Below are 19,198 nucleotides of genomic sequence, written 5' to 3'. Positions count from 1 at the left end.
GCAGGGGCAGGACAGGGGCAGGGCAGGGGTAGCCTGCGCGCTGGGGTTGCAGCCAAACTGTATTACAGAAGCAGAGCACATTTCAGATTTCAAATAATCAACAGACTTTATAATCTTTAAAATCCAGCTCTGAATTTGAAACAAAATTGTACGTTGAAACATCATCATTCCTATTTTAGGAGGATTTAGAAGAGGTTTATACTTATAAGAAACTGGTTTATAGGAAACTAGTGCTAGGATGCCCAAAATTCCAAGAAAGTTTAGTACTAGGCTCAGGGGCGAAACTTCATTATTTTCATTAGGGGGTTATGAAGCTTAGATGCCCGACGAAAGGGCATGTCATGTTAGACGAAAGGGCGTGTCATGCTGGATGAAAGGGTGTGTCATGCCTGAACATCATTTTTACGAGAGCGGGTCATTTAGTATGTTAGGCCTTCAGACTCAGGCTGTTTTTCAAAGTCAAAAAATATGCCTCTATTTTTTCTGGTGTTGGCTATAAACATTTGTTTCCGAAAAGAAAGCATTTCTAAGGCCTGTCTTTTCTATCAAAGAAAAATATTCTTTACTTTCTAAATCACCTAGCTATCAAGAGTGCATTTTGAGTAAGAGATTGAAGTAAGATCTAAATTTTATCACAGTTAGAACGACAAAACACAGCTTGGAAATTTCGGAATTTAGAAACAGCTGCGCAGATCACACAAATTTTTACGGTCATAATGATTAATAAATGATGCAAATTAGATGATAATTTAGGGGGAGGAGGATTATTCCAATGTTGCCTATATTATGTTATGTAATTTGTGCGTGTTCCTTTCTTGAATGATAATGCTCTTTCCAGGGCTTTTTTTAGTGTGTAGTATTACACACTTTATTCAGTATTAATTTAAAAACGTACAGTATTGATTTCCAAAATGTGCAGTATTGAATTTTGGGACTTCCCAGATTCCTGCTTTGTTCACAAAATGTGAATTTTCCTCGTCACTTGGATATAGACCCCGTTTACACTAGAACGGATCCAAATGGGTACGGATCCATTTGGATCCGTGCTAGTGTAAACGGGGTCTTACACTAGACCTAAACGAGCACGAATCCAAATGAGTACACCTTGGAAAGCGATCCCAAATGGGTCCAGATAGCAGACCCAAATGGGTACGGATCCACAGGTCTAGTGTAAACGGGAGGCCTATCTGTGCTAGTTTGGGTACGGATCCATTTGGATCCGTGCTAGTGTAAACGGGGTCATAGAGTTCATGTATTGTAATTATCGTATAACCATCGAAAAGAATCTATTATCAAAACTTAAAACAAATCGAAATTCCCTGAACCAAAAACAAAACATCTCCTGTAAATGTCAGCATTGCTGTAAATTTCGTAATTTGATATTTCCGATGAAACATAAAACATCTTTCCGATGTATGAAGATAAAACATTCAGTAATAATTTATCAGGTGCCCTATGATGCTCTGGGCATCTAGCAGAAGCTCGCTTAACTTAACTAAAAGAAAGATAAAGAGCCTATTAAAACTTTCTGTTTTACTGTCGAGACAAAACATGAGATAGTGACTCCGTTTACAAGAGATAAATGATTTTGTTTCTATTCAGGTTTTGTAGCTTCTGTTTGTTTTGTTGCTGTTTTGAAATGCTATTATTGATTGTGTATATTATCGTCTATCTGTTTGTGATTTCTCCGTCATGGCCTATACACGTGTTCAAAATTCGGGCAATTTCCTCGCTACACTTGCATGGCTAAGATACCTGGGGTTTGCAGGGATTTCCACTGATTGCAACAAAAAAATTTCCTATAAAAAATATGATTATAAATGTGCAGTATTGAAAATTTCTGAAAAATGTGCAGTATTGAAAATTTCTTAAAATAGGCCCTGGCTCTTTCCTTGGACCATCAAATATCCCTTAATAGTCAAGTCTGCTCTAGGATTGATAAAGGATAACAATTTTTAAACGTCCTGTGACAGGCTATTTAATTTTGCATTTCAACTAAGAACTCAAAGGCATCTTGATTTTGTATTTGAAGCGCTAAAACTCCTGCGTTTTGTACTAAAAAGAAATTTTGTCCAACTTTATTCAAAAGTCGTGTCTAGTGACAAACGCGGCTTTTTATCCCCTGACTAATGACCAGCCGTACCCCCCCCCCCCCTTTCTCCTTGTTTGGAACTTGGCAGAAACACCTCAAACCTAGAATTATACAGAAAGAGCCTGGAAAATATGAAACTCCTACAAGTATTAATGGAATATTAAGCCGTATGTTTTGAAAATAACTTGTTAAAGTATTCCAATCTTTCCTCAAACTTAGTTAATTTTCGTTACTGAATAAAATCTGTGTCTTTCTCATACAGAAGAAGCCCATCAATCTGCAAAATTATCAATTTGCACAAACAGGCGGCATGAGGACCCTTTAGAACCCATTTTTCCAAATGATGTTGTCAGATATCTTTCTGAAAAGTCAATAGTTTTATAAGCATATGTTCAATGCCTGACCATAATTACGCATAATTGTACGGGCATCATACTAGGCTAGTAGGAGCTAAAGTCCTCTTTATTTTTTCAAAGAGACGCTTTAAAACTTTCAAAAAATTCATAAATTACCGTTTGATGAGAATGAAGTCATTATTTTGCTAAATTTCAGAAGAAGGCGTGTTTAATCGAAAATAATCTCCTTTCCTACGCTGGAAAGAGAAGTTGCTTTCTCTGTAAAATCTTAGAAGATAGTGTCGCGCTAACTGAAAATGGCTTTAGGCTTTGGGCTTTAGTCTAACTTTCAAAAATTGCAAACCACCTTTCATGACTTCCACTTCTTAATTTTTTTATTTTTTTTTTCATTTTTTGATTTCTTTTTCATTTTTTTTCATTTTTTGAACTGGAATTACCACAGCGGAAATAGTGTTATATTGGATCTTTGCTGGTGGTTCACTCACTGTCGGCACTCTGACCCCACCCCAAAAATTTCTTTTCTGGCGCCATCCCTGGGGACAAGCCCCTGTTTTGCTTGCAACATAATTCCCCATTCCGTCATACATTGCATGAGATTCTAAGAATGAATTATGACATAAATAAACTAATTTGATAACGGGATATGCTCAAAACGTCGATTATTAATTAGTTAAATTTTTCAAGTATAATTTCTAGTTTAATTGAATTATGACATAGTTTGCAGTAAACTGATTCCCAGCTACACAAATTTGAGACACTTTGCTTACCCGACATCTGTCCTGACCGTGTGCAAATTTTTGAGCAATTCGATTAGTTCCTTAGGTACAAAATAGCTTTTTCGTACCTGTATGTAGAGGAGTTGTAAGTCCGTAGAAAACGGAATTTTACTGATCGTACTTGCAAGGTACACATGTAAACCACAGTGAAATCCGGGTCAAGTTACTTAAAGCTTCAAGATAAATAAGCCTGTTTGAATGAACATAGTCATACATTGGATACATGGATGTGCCATGCGATATTGTAAATGAGAATGCGAACACAACCGCAAAGCAACGATAATCGGCTTAACAGGTCAAAAGATTTTCGGACCCCCAATAGTAGTTTTGATAAAGAAAATATAGAAACTTCCGTTTACGTGGAATTTTTCGCATTTTCAAAACTTCTGCTAGTTTCAAACATTGTTATAATTGTGTGCCTTAAAAGTTCGGCTCTAGAATGTAGAAATCGAAGAATGGTTTCGTCCAGAAATCGTTTACCTTAACCTTCAAGTCTAAAAGAAAGCACAAGCTTTGCGTAAAAATGCTGAAAAAATTGGCGCTTTTTTCAATTCGACACCTTATTCCGCATGCGCAGTAGAAAAGTTGACCGGGCTCAACCCTCTTTCGCGTTTACAAAACATTATTCCAAACCAAATGCCCGCCGAGTCAGCCCGGGCCGAGTCAGCCCGGGCCGAGTCAGCCCGGGCCGAGTCAGCCCGGGCCGAGTCAGCCCGGGCCGAGTCAGCCCGGGCCGAGTCAGCCCGGGCCGAGTCAGCCCGGGCCGAGTCAGCCCGGGCCGAGTCAGCCCGGGCCGAGTCAGCCCGGGCCGAGTCAGCCCGGGCCGAGTCAGCCCGGGCCGAGTCAGCCCGGGCCGAGTCAGCCCGGGCCGAGTCAGCCCGGGCCGAGTCAGCCCGGGCCGAGTCAGCCCGGGCCGAGTCAGCCCGGGCCGAGTCAGCCCGGGCCGAGTCAGCCCGGGCCGAGTCAGCCCGGGCCGAGTCAGCCCGGGCCGAGTCAGCCCGGGCCGAGTCAGCCCGGGCCGAGTCAGCCCGGGCCGAGTCAGCCCGGGCCGAGTCAGCCCGGGCCGAGTCAGCCCGGGCCGAGTCAGCCCGGGCCGAGTCAGCCCGGGCCGAGTCAGCCCGGGCCGAGTCAGCCCGGGCCGAGTCAGCCCGGGCCGAGTCAGCCCGGGCCGAGTCAGCCCGGGCCGAGTCAGCCCGGGCCGAGTCAGCCCGGGCCGAGTCAGCCCGGGCCGAGTCAGCCCGGGCCGAGTCAGCCCGGGCCGAGTCAGCCCGGGCCGAGTCAGCCCGGGCCGAGTCAGCCCGGGCCGAGTCAGCCCGGGCCGAGTCAGCCCGGGCCGAGTCAGCCCGGGCCGAGTCAGCCCGGGCCGAGTCAGCCCGGGCCGAGTCAGCCCGGGCCGAGTCAGCCCGGGCCGAGTCAGCCCGGGCCGAGTCAGCCCGGGCCGAGTCAGCCTTGGCCGAGTCAGCCTTGGCCGAGTCAGCCTTGGCCGAGTCAGCCTTGGCCGAGTCAACCTTGGCCGAATCAACCTTGGCCGAGTCAACCTTGGCCGAGTCAACCTTGGCCGAGTCAACCTTGGCCGAGTCAACCTTGGCCGAGTCAACCTTGGCCGAGTCAACCTTGGCCGAGTCAACCTTGGCCGCTCGGTTAAAATCATTTGTATTATTATTATCATTGGCCGCCCGGGTAAAACAAGGCTCGATAGTATAGTGTAGACAAGACATTTGACATTCATAACAGGGTCAGACATAAATGATATCACCTATAATTTAAAGATTTCAAGGCCCCCAGCCCCCCCGTGTCACCATCTCTCTGAACCCCTCTTTTAAGTTGTGAACATTAAAACTATTCTGAAAGGTACCTTCTTAAGCCCGCCTAGTTCGGGTTTTCTCCAGGCTCAGAATTCCCAGTAATATCTTTTATTTATGCTTCTTTTTATGAAAATTTTCGTCCATAGTTTTTGATTCATGTTTTTTCTAAGTAATCAAGAAAATCAACAAAACTGATTCCTCTACGATGTTCGTTGCTTCAGTATTTAGTCTTTCAAATCTAATAACTCTTACAAATCTGAACGCTTTTTAAAGAATGCATCGAGCATATTCTGTCTATGCAAAATTGAACTGATAGAATGACTGATAATACATTTAGAAAACTACAATATGAGTACAAGGAAGAAATAATGTTCAAAATAGCTCGAAAAATTGGAACAAAATTCACTTGAACTCTTCGTCCGACGCTTAATAATGAAAGCAAGTGAAATTATTTCTAATCGAAAGCCTGGTTTCACTACAAAAAGCTATCCGGGTTCAACTTGTGTTGAGTTAACCCAGGGTAAACTTGGTTTCCGAACGCAATTGTGAGTCCGCCCGGATTGAGTCAACTGCCAACTCTGATTCTTTCTTGAATAATTTTGAAAGGTTTTCTGCCGATCGTTACGTTTCTTTTCACTTACATCTTTGAATTTTCCCTTCATTTCTCTTCCTGCTCTCTCCAATTGTTTCTACTGATTTCCTTCTTATTTCTTCAGCTATTTCCATTTCTGCTGTTTGTTTTTCTTTAACTTGCTGGGATGCTGCTTCCTGATAAGCTATTGCTGCATCAAAAAGTTCCCTTATCTTGCATGGAGAACATGTTTTTCTGTGTGCTCAGGATTAATTCCATTTGCACTTTCTTCTCTTTTATATTTGGACTTTTTGTTGGTGAAAATATTCTGGAAGCGATCTCTCACTGCTCTGCAGGATACACCAAATTTTGGCCTTTCTACCTGCGAAAAATGATCTACTGTTTTTCTCCACTCATAGCTCCTCGGCCCATCAGGACACTGCGAAATTTCCCGGTACGCCCTTGCTTCGAGTTATCTTTTACAAAGAACTTTCGAAAGGCAATTATCAATATTCGCACAGAACTAAAATGGATTACAACCATCAATTGACCCTTCGAAAGAACGTTTGCATAAAAAGTTCGCCGTGGTTATGGTTTCGGCGTCATAGATTTTACAGTTTAGTTTAGCTTCACCATTAAATTGAGAAAAACTATATCAATGATGTATCAAATTTTCACCAGTTTTTGCAAATTCCTCGTAATTGTATAATCTATTGAATGGTTTTCCGAAATCTTCAAAAACGCGCAAGACTTGGGATTAACAACGACTTATGACTAACGCAAAATAGTTTCTTCACTTATGACTAATGCGAATTATTTAAAATGCCTGATATTGAATAGCTGAGAGGGTTCTCACTTTTGAAGCATTAACTGAGTACAATCCTATGTTCTTTCCATTCAGAATGGTTGTATCTGGATAAGATTATCGATGCGTTGACAGATGGGAACGTTCACGTATTACCTAATCAAAGATGGAGGGAGGGGGTTCATACAAATGTTTACGGTCATAATGATCAATAAATGATGCAAATTAGATGATAATTTAGGGGGAAGAGGATTTTTCCAATGTTGCCTATATTTTGTTGTGTAATTTGTGCATGTTCCTTTCTTGAATGATAATGCTCTTTCCAGGGCCTATTTTAGTGTGCAGTATTACACACTTTGTTCAGTGTTAATTTAAAAACGCACAGTAGTGATTTCCAAAATGTGCTGTATTGAATTTTGGGATTTGTGAAAATGTCTTTTTGCGGCTATCCCAGATTTCTGCTTTGTTCAAAAAAATGTGAAAGAGTTCATGTTTTGTAATTATCGTATAACCATCGGAAAAACGCTCTTATCAAAACTTAAAATAAAGCGAAATTCCCACAACCAAAAACAAAACATCTCCTGTAAATGTCAGCATTGCTGTAAATTTCGTAATTTGATCTTGTCGAAGATAAAACATTCAGTAATAATTTATCAGTTGCCCTATGATGCTCTGGGCATCTAGGAGAAGCTCACTTAACGTAACTAAAATAAAGATAAAGAGCCTAATAAAACTTTTTAGTTAATAGATCACCTTTCTTCAAACCGACCCAACAACCTCTGTAATGTAGCGGTCGAAAAAATAAAAATGAGCGTCGGTACAAAGTTTTGAATGCGCAGGGTATGCACAGTTGGTAAACTTTTACCTTTTTCATAAAGGGTGTCGATGTCCACTTTGGGGTCCTTTCTCTCTTTGTGAATCCCCACCTTTAAAGTCACAGTTTTCCTCTCCATATGTTTCTTCTCTAAGAGCTTGTTCCTTGAGATCATCTGTTTTCAGGATCTCTATTTCCACCAGTTGTTGTTTTCACTTGATCGATAAGCTGCTGGTAGCAATTTGCAAATGCCAGCAATTCTGACATTCTATGAACTTGAAATCTTGATAAAAGGCTCTTATTGCTCTTTTGCTTCCTCAACAAATCTTCTTAGCATTGTTAAATTCTGATACAGATCTCTAAAACCAGATGATAGTGACGACCCCTTTTCATCTCTCTACTGAATTAGCTGTTTTGAATTTTACGTTATTTTCATTTACTGAAGCACCCTCCCAATAATTGAAGCCTAAGCCTTATGTCCTGTATAACAGTGTACTAAGCCGCCCCCCCCCCCCAATATGAATTTCGTTCCCACAGCACTGTCTCTGACAGTCAGATGCCCTGGGCATCAGAGCCACATAAATTAGAGAGCGGAAATAGAAGATAAGAGTACGCTCATTCGCTTCTCTGCTTGGCATTCTTTTTACGCGCTCGAAATTTTGTGGCTCTGGGACCCAGGGTATACGTAAGATTGAACACATGGCTGAAATAACGGGAACCAGGGTTTGGGTGGTTTGAAGCGCATGTATTGGGACTTTAATCGCAATATAATCAGTATAGGGCATTAAGTATTTGACATGAAGTTAAAAAATTTTCGCCAGCGTGGAAAGGCCCGTAAATTTTTTGTACACAGGGCCAGACCGATCGCCACTTTGCCACCCGGGCCAGACCGCCCCTAACCACACTCGTTGCTTGTAATTATTCTTCAGCACAATGCGTCCCTCCCCGTATCTTTAGGCCTATAAAATACCTTCGGGGTACACTTTCACGACAAAGATTTCTAATTTGGCCTTACCAAGAGGAAAGAAATTTGATTCATATTCATTCAATTTGATTCAAAGGTGTGGTCATAGCTCAGCTGATTCGTAGCACAATCAACTGATTTTGCACATTTAGAAGCATTTCATAATGTCTTTTAAGATATATGGCTAAAATTGAAAAATTCTACTCGATATCTACGCATAAATGATTAACTCACAATAGATCAGAATTTATAATCCCCTCATTGTGATTGGAGATCGAAACCATTGCCAGCTGTAAACGCTTCCAATTAATTTTTCTCCATGGACTATAAAAAATGAAATGAATAAGAGATTTTTGCTTACTATTCAGTTCTATTGATTGGGCTGACATCAAATATTCGATTTTCGTAACTTTTATGACTACGTTCCAGATAATTTTTATGTTGAAAATAGAAATAACTGACAGAAAGTGTTTTATTTCTTTACTCACCAAAATATTTTCCTTCCACCAAACTTTTTCATGTTCTCACCGAAATTTACACGGGATTTTGAAAAATATGACGGAAATTTTTTCCACCGAAAGTTAATCCAACTAAACTTTTGCAACTGGATTTTTTGGTACTTAATGCAAGCTCCAGAGGCAGGGCTGGTGAAACGAAAGTGGGGGCTGGAGGCAAAATATTAAGATTTTTCTTGGCCAGAAAATGCATCTAAAAATTTACAACATCGATTGATGATCCTAGGCAATCTTTTTATGCTTTTCTTTTTAGTTCTGCACCATAGTTTAGTTTGGTTTGATTTTGACATAATGATGAGAAGAAGTTTCAAAGCTTTATAAAAAACGCTCAAACGCCAGAAACGGACAATGTTTAACCAAATAAGGTATGAGGTGAAAAAGGTGCCAGCATTTCGAAGGTGAAGAGACAGGATCAGAGAAGCTGATACTAAGACTAGATAGAAGCAGGGTGATCTAGAAGGGGGGTGAAACAAGAAGAAGAAGACACACGAGTACTTTAAAAAGATGCAACTATACATTTACTCTGGTTGTTTATAAAATACTTACATTTATTATATATAACACAATGGTATAATTAGAAACTGAAAGGTATATGAATTATGCACAGCTATATTTTTAAACATTAGGAAGCAGGCATTGATTAATAAATGTTCATTCAATGTTGCCTAGAACACTATGATTATTCCAAAACATTTTACAGCCCACTGAGATTTGTAGATGATAAGATACAAACACATGTCATTTCGTGTTTTACAAGAAAAGTATTTCAGGGCCGGCGAAACGTATTTGAAAGTGGGGGGGGGGGGGGGCCAAATATCAAAGTCTTGAAAGGCTTAGAAAAGGCCTCCACCATGGTTGGCGTCAAGAAAATTTTTAGAATTATGGTGTCTTAGGGATGGCCAGAAACTGTATCTAAAATGAATTTTGACTGAAGGTGTCGCATAGTCGCGTCTATTGTGATGTTGACTTGAGATAGAAAAGTTTTGCAAAGTTTTAGAATAACAATTATCATATAGCTCATAATGAAACCCTTTTTTAGCTTTTAAAAATACCCGAAATAAGATGGGGGAGAAAAATAAATGAAACACGGATAAAAACATAAATGTTGAAATATCAACATAAGAACTATCAACTAGAAAAAAAAAGTCAAGCAATTTTGTACAGTTAAGATATAACTTTGCAACGTCTGATCATAACTTTTTCAGAAATTAAGTGCTTTAACAAACCTTCAAACTGGGCTTGCCAAAATGAGTTAAAATTGAATTTATAATTGCGTCAATATTTTCTCTTTCTTAGTAGGAATGGATTATTCAAACGATCAAACTCTGAAGTTTTCTTGATGATACTTTTCAAGAACAAATCTGCCCATACTTTATTTTTCATATCCTCAAAAAAGTTCTTTCCAGCTGTTTCTTGTCCTTCAACAGCTGCTTTCTCTCTTCCTGTAATATTTCTGAGAAAGTTTTTGCTAACAAATAGACATTGTGTGCCAAGTTTAGGCAATAGACTCCGTCAATTTATGCTGGCATCAAGTTATTCTGGACTAGGTTTCTCGATCTATTTGCTAAGCCAAGCTGTTACTCGTTGTAAAACTTAGACAATGACCAATTTCTTAGATCTAATCCCCATATTAATTTTTATGTATGTCTTCTATGGTAAAGACATAGCAACCAAAGTAAAGCTAAGGACACATTTAAGAGAATAAAAGGCAAAGTTACTTACAGAATATATACTACATTTATTTCCACTTTTGTTTAAAATTCTTCTTTAGCTCTGCAGAAAAGTGGGGAGCCATGCCCCCTGCCCCCTATTTTTGCCGGCCCTGTATTGATATGACAAAATTTAATTTCAATTTTTTAAACAAAGAAAAAAAATAATGTTAAAAAAGGGAAGGAAAATGTCATGATTTTCATAGCTGTAGGTGAAATATGATTGGAGTAGAAATAATGCATTACCTAAGACAAAAATTTCAAAAGGAAAACAATGGGCAGTTAGTTGAAAACATCATTTCCATTCACTTACTGCAATATTTGTACCTCTACAAGATATGGAATGTGCATAGTATTGGTCAAACAAACTCAAGCTTTTCTTTTTTAAAGACGTTTACAACTTTCACTTTTTTTCTAGATTTGTGTTCATATAAGTTTTGCTCGTATAAGCATTGTTCTTTTAAAAAATGCGTACTCAGTAAGGAGCAGCATTATCTGATAAATATTATCAACATTGATATGTGACGCTTACCCAGCAAGGGATACAGTTGTTTTCAACGTTTAAAATTTTGATTGTTTACCAGCTTCATGCGTTTGTTATTTATCCTCTAAAAACTGCATACATAGCTAAAGAAGTAGTGAAACAGATTTTTAAGGAATTCACTTCTTCCATTCATGCTACAATTTCAAAAGTAATTAATTATCAAGAAATTTACTAAAATGACTTATGTATATAGCAACTTCCTTATGGCGTTTGATTCTGTTGATGCCATTAAATTCTGGTGATGCCATTAAATTCTGGTGATGACATTCTTTTCTTGCGAAAGTCTGTTCTCTTTATTTATCGATTTATCTTGCAGAAAGTCTGTAGCCATATGCTGTAGCCTAAGATTAATTTTACAAAGTAACACCTAAAAGCTCTTTCCACTCCAAATGAAGAAATTAAGTATGGTAGGGTAACATTTCTAGTAAAGCAAACACTTAGACATTTTCAAAGTCGTTCAAAAAAACAAACAACTACGAAAACACGTTAAGACAATTGTACAATGTCTAATATTTTATTCACTGATTATGAATTTTTATTATTATAAAATTATTTACAGTTGGTGCCATACATAGCTTAAAAAGCTAATTCATACCAGCTATTTATATTTCTACAAAATTACAAAATTAGAATATAACCAAAAGAGAGAAATAATAAAACTTTTTTTAATCAACTTTTTTAGGATCTCACCATACCCACATATTGGTTATTTGCATAGTTGACAGTTACATTTGTCTCCATTCCATTGTTTGATCTTTCTTTTAAATATTGCGGTCGATCTAGCATTTTTTATGGCATCTTGAATTTCTTGTTTGTAGCTTTTTCTGCATTTATACAGACTGCTGAGGACCATCAGACAATTTCACAATAAAAGGGAAAAACAAGAAGAGAAATAGAGGAACAATTTTTAAGATACATCTTTTAGAATTCCAGAAAGTGCCCACGTCAAAATAATATTTTAACACTTGTATAATGTAACGTTTCTATGCACCTATATTTTAATCAAAATAATGCAAACTGGTTTAAAAAAGAAACAAAGACTTTCTCTTCAGGTGAGACAGATTCTGAAATGGATGTAGCTGGCTACCATTGCAGTAATCGAATAAAAAAGTCCCTCTTTACCTTACTTATGTTATAAGATGCGAAAACAACTTTAGGGTAAAATAGTTCTTATTTTACAATGGATAGATTCACCTTGTAAAATGTAGACGGTAAGGATATAGATTTAGGACAGGCTATCTCAAGTGGACTGGGACAGTTTATTATTATAGAGGTGTTCTTCAGCTCTAAAATTCCAAAATGGCAAAGAGGCAATAGCTTCTCAAATTACTATAACTAAAGGAAGTATGTGGTATAACTTAGGCAAGCGATATATTTCAGGAATTTCTCAATTGCCCCTTCTTTCACAGTTCTTTCGGAAAACGGCTTCAAAAAGTGCAGGGTTGAAGAAATTGAAACAAAAATAGAAGCTCAGTATCCTAATGAAACTTAAAATATACATAAACGTTATTAAATGATATTTAATTATGATACATAAACATTTAAACAATCTAATGACTATCATAAAAAAGGCATTGTCAATCTTCATTTGATATCAGGCTGATATCCGACATTTTCATCCCAGCCTCTGCGACAGTTCTTGACAATCCAGTCATGTTCATCATCGTCTAAAGATAAAATCGAGGTGACATTTGAAAAAGATGCAATAGACTGAACAGATGAATCCATTATTTCTATAAATACAAGCCTAAATATTATCCTTTCAATCACAACGGAACAGGGGGGGGGGGTGCTATAGCTCCAATATTTTGCCAACAACGTAAAGATTAAGAAATGCACAGCCGGTCAAGTTTCTTTTCATTCTGTTCTAGGGCCTGTTTATATGAAGAAAATCATCCCACCTTCCAGCCTGTGAGCTGAGAAGTGAGATCCCACTTTTTTGTAGAATCCTTTGTGTTTTTCGTTTTGCTGCATGAGAGGTGTGGGATCTCACTGAGGTGGGATGATTCTCTTCCATAAAAACGCTTGAAGGAGGAATGAAGCTGGAAGATTGGATAAAATGTTCATATAAACGCGATCAAATTTTGTCCCACTTGTCAGCACACAGGCTGGAAGGTGGGATGATTTTCTCCATATACAGCTGGAAGGTGGCATAGAATCTGCATGTAAAAATTCGACGATTTCATACCACCTGCCAGATTATGGGCTGAGAGGTGGGATAAATATGCTTGCATTTACATTTTTTTCTACTAAAAATAAATCATATATAAATCAAACAGCACTGTTTTGAGATATGAAGAACTGTAGTTATTTCAGTGTAACAGTGCCACTGGCCCAATCGGACCTTCAATTCGATTACACAAGCGTAGCGAACAAAACTAACAGCGATCTATGATGTGCAAAGTATCTTATATCATATGCTTATATTAACTCGTTCTTGTGGGTACGCTTACTATGGCAGAGAATTGTATATTTGGTCCTATAAGCAAGGAGAGCGGTCACCACTAACATTCTGAAATGTTTGCTGACGTATACAAATATATATTGGACATTCGCTTTTACGTATCTCGAAAATCTACTCAATGGTATTCGATTTTATACATGATTCAGAACAACGGCAGGAATCGTTATATTTACCTTTAAAACCTTTCCTCGCAAATGTAACAAATGTAAGATAAAAAAGACAAGTATGTTATATTTTCAACAAGACTAGAAATTTTCCCATTTCAGGGAGGGAGGGGTTTCGCCCTCTCTGGCTCCCCTCTATCTACGCTACTGACTGGGACGGCGACGGCTCTAAGTTGGAACTTCGAGTTTCACAGTTAATGCAATCATCATTTAATATTTTATGAATAGTATATTAAAACACAGTACAGATTGAACAGAAGGTCATAAATAGTAGCAGTGAATGATAAATTGTTATAAATCATTCGTCGTAATAGATTCGGTTAAAAGGTTTGAAGGCAAATATTTAAGAAGCGAAACAATCTACGAAAATCATTCTAAAAGTAATTATGCATGCGGTGAGGAATCTTTACTTGAATTCATAATAAAGGAGAATGATGAGGAAAACCATTACTCACCTGAATTCCTTAGGAATTTTCCATCATAATCATTGACTATTCGCGTGTTTGGATTGTAGAAACCATCACCACAGTCATAACAACCCTCTGGAATTTCTCTCGGTGGTATCCTATTGGTCAGCTGTGAACGCCCTTCGAAAAGGATGTCTTCGTTTAAGCAAACAAGAAGAAGTTGTCAAGGTAAAAAAGTAGCTTAAAGACATCAACGAATTAACTCCGCACTGATCTACACAGCTTAGCAGTTTTATAGGAATTCATTAAAATGTATTTTCGGCAACATCAGGAAAAAGATGATTTCTATTCTTTGACGTATTCTTTGACCAAAATAGACTTTTTAAACACACAATTTTTTAAAGGAATATAGTTTTTGGAATATTGAGGTTCAAAACTGCTAAAATTCAAAGCCACGCCCAAAAGTTATAAAAAGCATTTATCTGCGTTTTTCTCTACAGCAACAGCTAAAGGCAGCCTTATTTTTAAACGGAGAGCTTCAGACCTTCTTTTTTTGATCTCCTAACAAGATTCACCCTGATTTTCCCATTGTGTGTTTATGTATATGCGAAGAATGTATACTAAGAATATGTTTAGGCACAAAATAGCAAATTTTAAGATGCTATATTTCTTTAAGGAACTTGAAAAAACAATGCATGTGAAGTTCTTGACTTTTACGGCATTTCTACCGACTATTTTGACATGATAACTTGATTTTACCAGATGTAGCCCACAATTCCTATACATGACATTAACAAAAATTGAAGGAAATGCTGACTTTAAAAAAAATAGGCTCTTTGTGCAAAGATGTACAATACATTTAATAGCGTTTACAAATGCACAGACAGGGTAAACAGGTTTCTCTACCTTTTTTTCAGGGATTTTACAAGGACTTCTAGTGAAATGTTAGGATTTATAGTCTGTAAAGGTCAGCAAGGTTTTTAAGGAGATTTCTTTTTTGTTTTGGATTATGATCATAAAATAGATTTCACACATTTACCTAAAAATGTTTACAGTAAAATGCTTCAAAAAACCTATTAGCAACACAAAAATATCTGTAAAGTCTAAATCCATATCTCTAGGTCCAGTTGGGGGTATGCCTCACTTTCCTTTGGATACTGCTGTGCTTCACATGGAAGATTAGACTTGTTCACACCGTGGCATAGGTCACAACAAAGAGAGAGTTGTTCAAGGAGTGAGACTTGAACAATTCTAGTGGGCCTAGGGGTAGATCCATTTTCATAAACCGGATCTACTAATAAATAGTTAAAATAAATAATGATCAATATTTAAATATTTCTACCTTATAACATACTCAAACATTACATTTAATGGTTGTGGAGACAGATTTATATCCTAGCCAAAACAATATAAGGCTGAGCAAAAGGCTCTGCAAAACTCACCAGCTGGCTTCAATCCATTGCAAATTTCTGTGAAGAATCTTCGATCAAACCCATCACAGTATTCCCAGTCTTCTGGCTCATATTTAAGACCATCTGCAAATATGTATTGTCCCTGTTTGGAAGAAGAACTAAATAATTACAAAATATTTATTCATAGGCCTGGTGCATTTTATTTTATTGATAGCTTAAGCGTAGACCGCTATTGTGTAGACAAAAGGAGTCCATTTTCACCATAGGGCTCCATTTGTAACATTCTCAAAAGGTAAGCAACACCGATTGGTCAACCTCAACAGTCATGTGCTTGCACTTCTGATTGGCCCATTTTGATCCACAACTAGGTATATATATATATTTCCTAGTGTAGAGTTTTCGATCTATGAGGTTTTAAACTCTGAAGAGTGTCAGACAAAAAGCTTTAGTTTACTCAAATGTTTGCTTTTTTCAAGCCATTTTCAAGTTTTGTACTACCAAAAGATTGTTTGATAGCTTATGTTTAGAAAATCTGAAGCTATATTTTGGTTGACAACTTATTCCAGGAAGAGGCTACAACCCTGTTTAACAACTTTTCTGAAAATTTCAACCTGATGGCATGAAAAGACCAAAACTATGTTGCCCTCAAACATTTCACCCTTTTTACTTTGTTGACTTGTATCTTGAAGCCAAATTTAGCAGTACTTGGCTAAGGCATTTTAATTTTTTTAGAGATCAAAGAATATAACAAAACAAAAAGCCCTAACTAGTTTTGAGCATTATCAATGCACAGGATCATTTTTAACTCTATAAAAAGATCAATGACCAGCTAACATCCAGAAAAAGGTCAAATATTGCAAAAAATTGAGAAAAGCAGGCAAATAATTCAAAAGATCATATCTGACATTTTAATTAGTACTTTAAGCTTTATTGACATTACTGAGCAATTAACTGACAATTTCAAATTTTATTCCATTTCCCCTGTTTTAATAGTTTGAAATTATACCAGCATGTAAAGATCAATTATATAATTAGGCTTTTTATAAGAACAACATTTCTAGGAAACACCAGACTAAGATGTATCCAAAAATAAGAACAATAAAAGAAGCAAGGCAGGTTGAAATTCAACAAAACTCAAGAAAAAATTTAACAGCAAAAATTTACAAATGAAAGAAAAACAACAGGACCACATAAAATACTGAGCAAAATTGCATTTCAAACAAAGCTACAGTAACAACCTTACCAAAATAAATGTTCTTATGTCAAATATATTTCCTTTGCCGAAAATAAAACTGTGGATTCAAAGGCAACATCTCAGACAGTCTTTAATCACTTTATAAAGGACATGTCCAGAAACTACTATGCACTGGAAATTTGATTACAAAAATAAAAAACAAAATAAGTAACAAGTCAGGCTGAAATGATGAGAAAAAATAAGAAATGCCAGGCTGAAACTGTAGCCAAGTGTTCTTATGAAAAAGTGTGTACTTACTGTAACATTTACTCCCTTTTCCCATTCACCAACAAATTTACTACCATCTTGAAAATAAAGTGTGCCTTTCCCATGAAACCTGATGCAAAAAAAGAAGCTCTGAATTGTTACGAGAAACGAGAAAACCAATCATTGATTTGCATTGTTTATCTACATCTTTATAGAACTTTTGTTGTAAAATATCATCTTTATTTATGAAGTTTAGATAGAAGCTAGATTCTTACATTCCATCATTCATTTCACCCACATATTTTGTCTGTAAAGAAGCTGGGAATGTGTATTCTCCTTTTCCTTCCATTCTAGAAATTAAAATTAAAATATTTAAAATGTTAATTTCTAAGAATCAGCAATTAACTGATAGAACAGAAGCCTTAATGTGAAAATCGATGCACTCACATACAGACTGCCATTTTAAATCATTTTAACTAACACACAAATTTCTGATCAGCAAAGAGTGAAAGATAAATGAATCAGGGGTTCAGTAGCCATGAAAAATGATATTTGAGACGTTCAGCAGAATTTGGACCTAATCTGAATACATAGTTAAACAATTTAATTTGAAACTATTTGCCCACTATAAAATAATGATATCGCTGCACAATAGTGGTATCTAGTGGACTTCACAGTGTTCTGGTTCCCAGTAAAGCAAAGTTACAATTAAAATGATGTAAAAATTTTATTTTGTCGAAAAAATATCAATAGATTTTTGATCTAAATTTTACAGAAGACAAATATGAGATGTGTTTGAGAGAGAAAAACAGATTTGGTAAAGTTTTTTTTAAATAACCCTAAAGAAAAATATATCTTAAATGACACAACATGCCAGTCTACAAGGCAGGCTTCTTAAAGATTCACTCAAGTCTGCTGAAAACCGGAGAACCTTTCCTAACCAAGATGAATATATTCAAACAGATTTACAAGTTGCGTTTATGTGACTGAGTTCCTTCGCCTTGTGCTGCTGCATTACCAGCCAAATTTTAGTATCCGGGTCTAGTATGTACTATACCTTCCATTTTTGTAATCTCCATCGTATTTGCTTCCAGTATACTCCATCTTTGAATATTCACAAGCATTTATAGGTATCGTTTTACATATTTAATATCTCTAAAACAAAATTTATCAGGCGGCAGGCAGGAAACTAACCAGTTTCCATAACGACAACAGCAACCTCTTATAAGAGTTTAGTACGTAAAGTCTTTGTCTGAAAATGAGACTATGTTTTATTTATGGTCCGCAATTTACAATAGACATTCGATAAGAAGCGTAGCCAGTTTACACATTCAGAGGGTGCTGGTTTGGTGTAGCAAAATTAGATTTGTAATAAAATAACCCATTAAAAAAAGTCAAAACCACACAAATTGTCCTTGTATCATAGCCAGGGAGAAATTATCTTTGGAAAAATATGCCACTATGTTTTCAGTATGCTTTGGGAAGAAAACAATAGTCATTATAGGTTGATATGATCGAAATGTTTGATTGTTTTTTATTGAAAGGCCTTCATTAGCCAGAGCTTAAACCTTTCCTACTTCAAACTACTTGAACATGAGACTGTTGCCCTGCTATTTCCAGAATTATTAGAGTTTGTGCATCCCTCAACAAATTATGGCCATCTGTCATCCCTTTTGACAAATGTTTAATCAACAGTTGCTGTTGGTTTTCAAATAAACTTGGTATTCAGAATGATCCGGAGGCTTTTCTTATTTAAAGTTTTTAATTTGTACCCCTTATACTTATACTTACACTTATACTTAAAACTTTAAATAACAGTTTATGTTATGTGTTGCTGCTGAGATAAATGCCATAGTTTGTGCAGAATGCTTTGTCTTTATAGGAGCATTTACAATCTTCTCAAACAAATTGTTCCAACAAGTGTTCACTCTCTTACTAAAGGTTTTTTCCTAACATCCTAGAATTGCTGCTTTCTATATTGTACATATTGTGCATGTGTTTATATATCTCAATTAGATCCTCTCGTAGATGACGGTTTGCAAGGCTGGGGTTGTTCAAAGACCTCAATGTTTCTTTGTGTGGGATAACTTTTCAATCTATAACAAGCTTAGTTGCTCTTTCTTGTACATTTTCAATAACTGTGATATATTTCTTATAGAATGGTGGCCAGGCAGACTTTTCATATTTTAGATGATGTTTATCAAGTGCTTTGAAAACTCGTATCATCATGATCACTTAATTATTTCTCTATCCAAATTTATGAATGTTTTATGGATCCCCCGAGGGGTGTACTCTCATTATGGCCTTACAGGGGGGTCCGGTCAGGGTCAAAGAGGGCCAACGCTAAACTTTTGAAAAA

General features: G+C 37.0%; 1 protein-coding gene across 1 annotated transcript; it reads right to left on the bottom strand.

Moving 5' to 3' along the window:
- Positions 1 to 11,852: 11,852 nt before the first annotated feature.
- On the bottom strand, positions 11,853 to 18,062 carry LOC135693892 (MORN repeat-containing protein 5). The gene is made up of 6 exons (XM_065212472.2): positions 17,897 to 18,062; positions 17,115 to 17,189; positions 16,891 to 16,969; positions 15,429 to 15,540; positions 14,035 to 14,166; positions 11,853 to 12,618 (listed from the first exon to the last, which is right to left on the bottom strand). The coding sequence occupies exons 1-6, from the start codon at positions 17,941 to 17,943 to the stop codon at positions 12,536 to 12,538; spliced, it is 528 nt and encodes a 175-aa protein (XP_065068544.2). The 5' UTR covers positions 17,944 to 18,062; the 3' UTR covers positions 11,853 to 12,535.
- Positions 18,063 to 19,198: the final 1,136 nt, after the last annotated feature.

The sequence above is a fragment of the Rhopilema esculentum genome, chromosome 11 (assembly GCF_057945365.1).
Source record: "Rhopilema esculentum isolate cy_ngs chromosome 11, ASM5794536v1, whole genome shotgun sequence".
Lineage (NCBI taxonomy): Eukaryota > Metazoa > Cnidaria > Scyphozoa > Rhizostomeae > Rhizostomatidae > Rhopilema > Rhopilema esculentum.
Note: the sequence above shows the minus strand (reverse complement) of the source record. Positions and strands in the feature narration are given on the sequence as shown.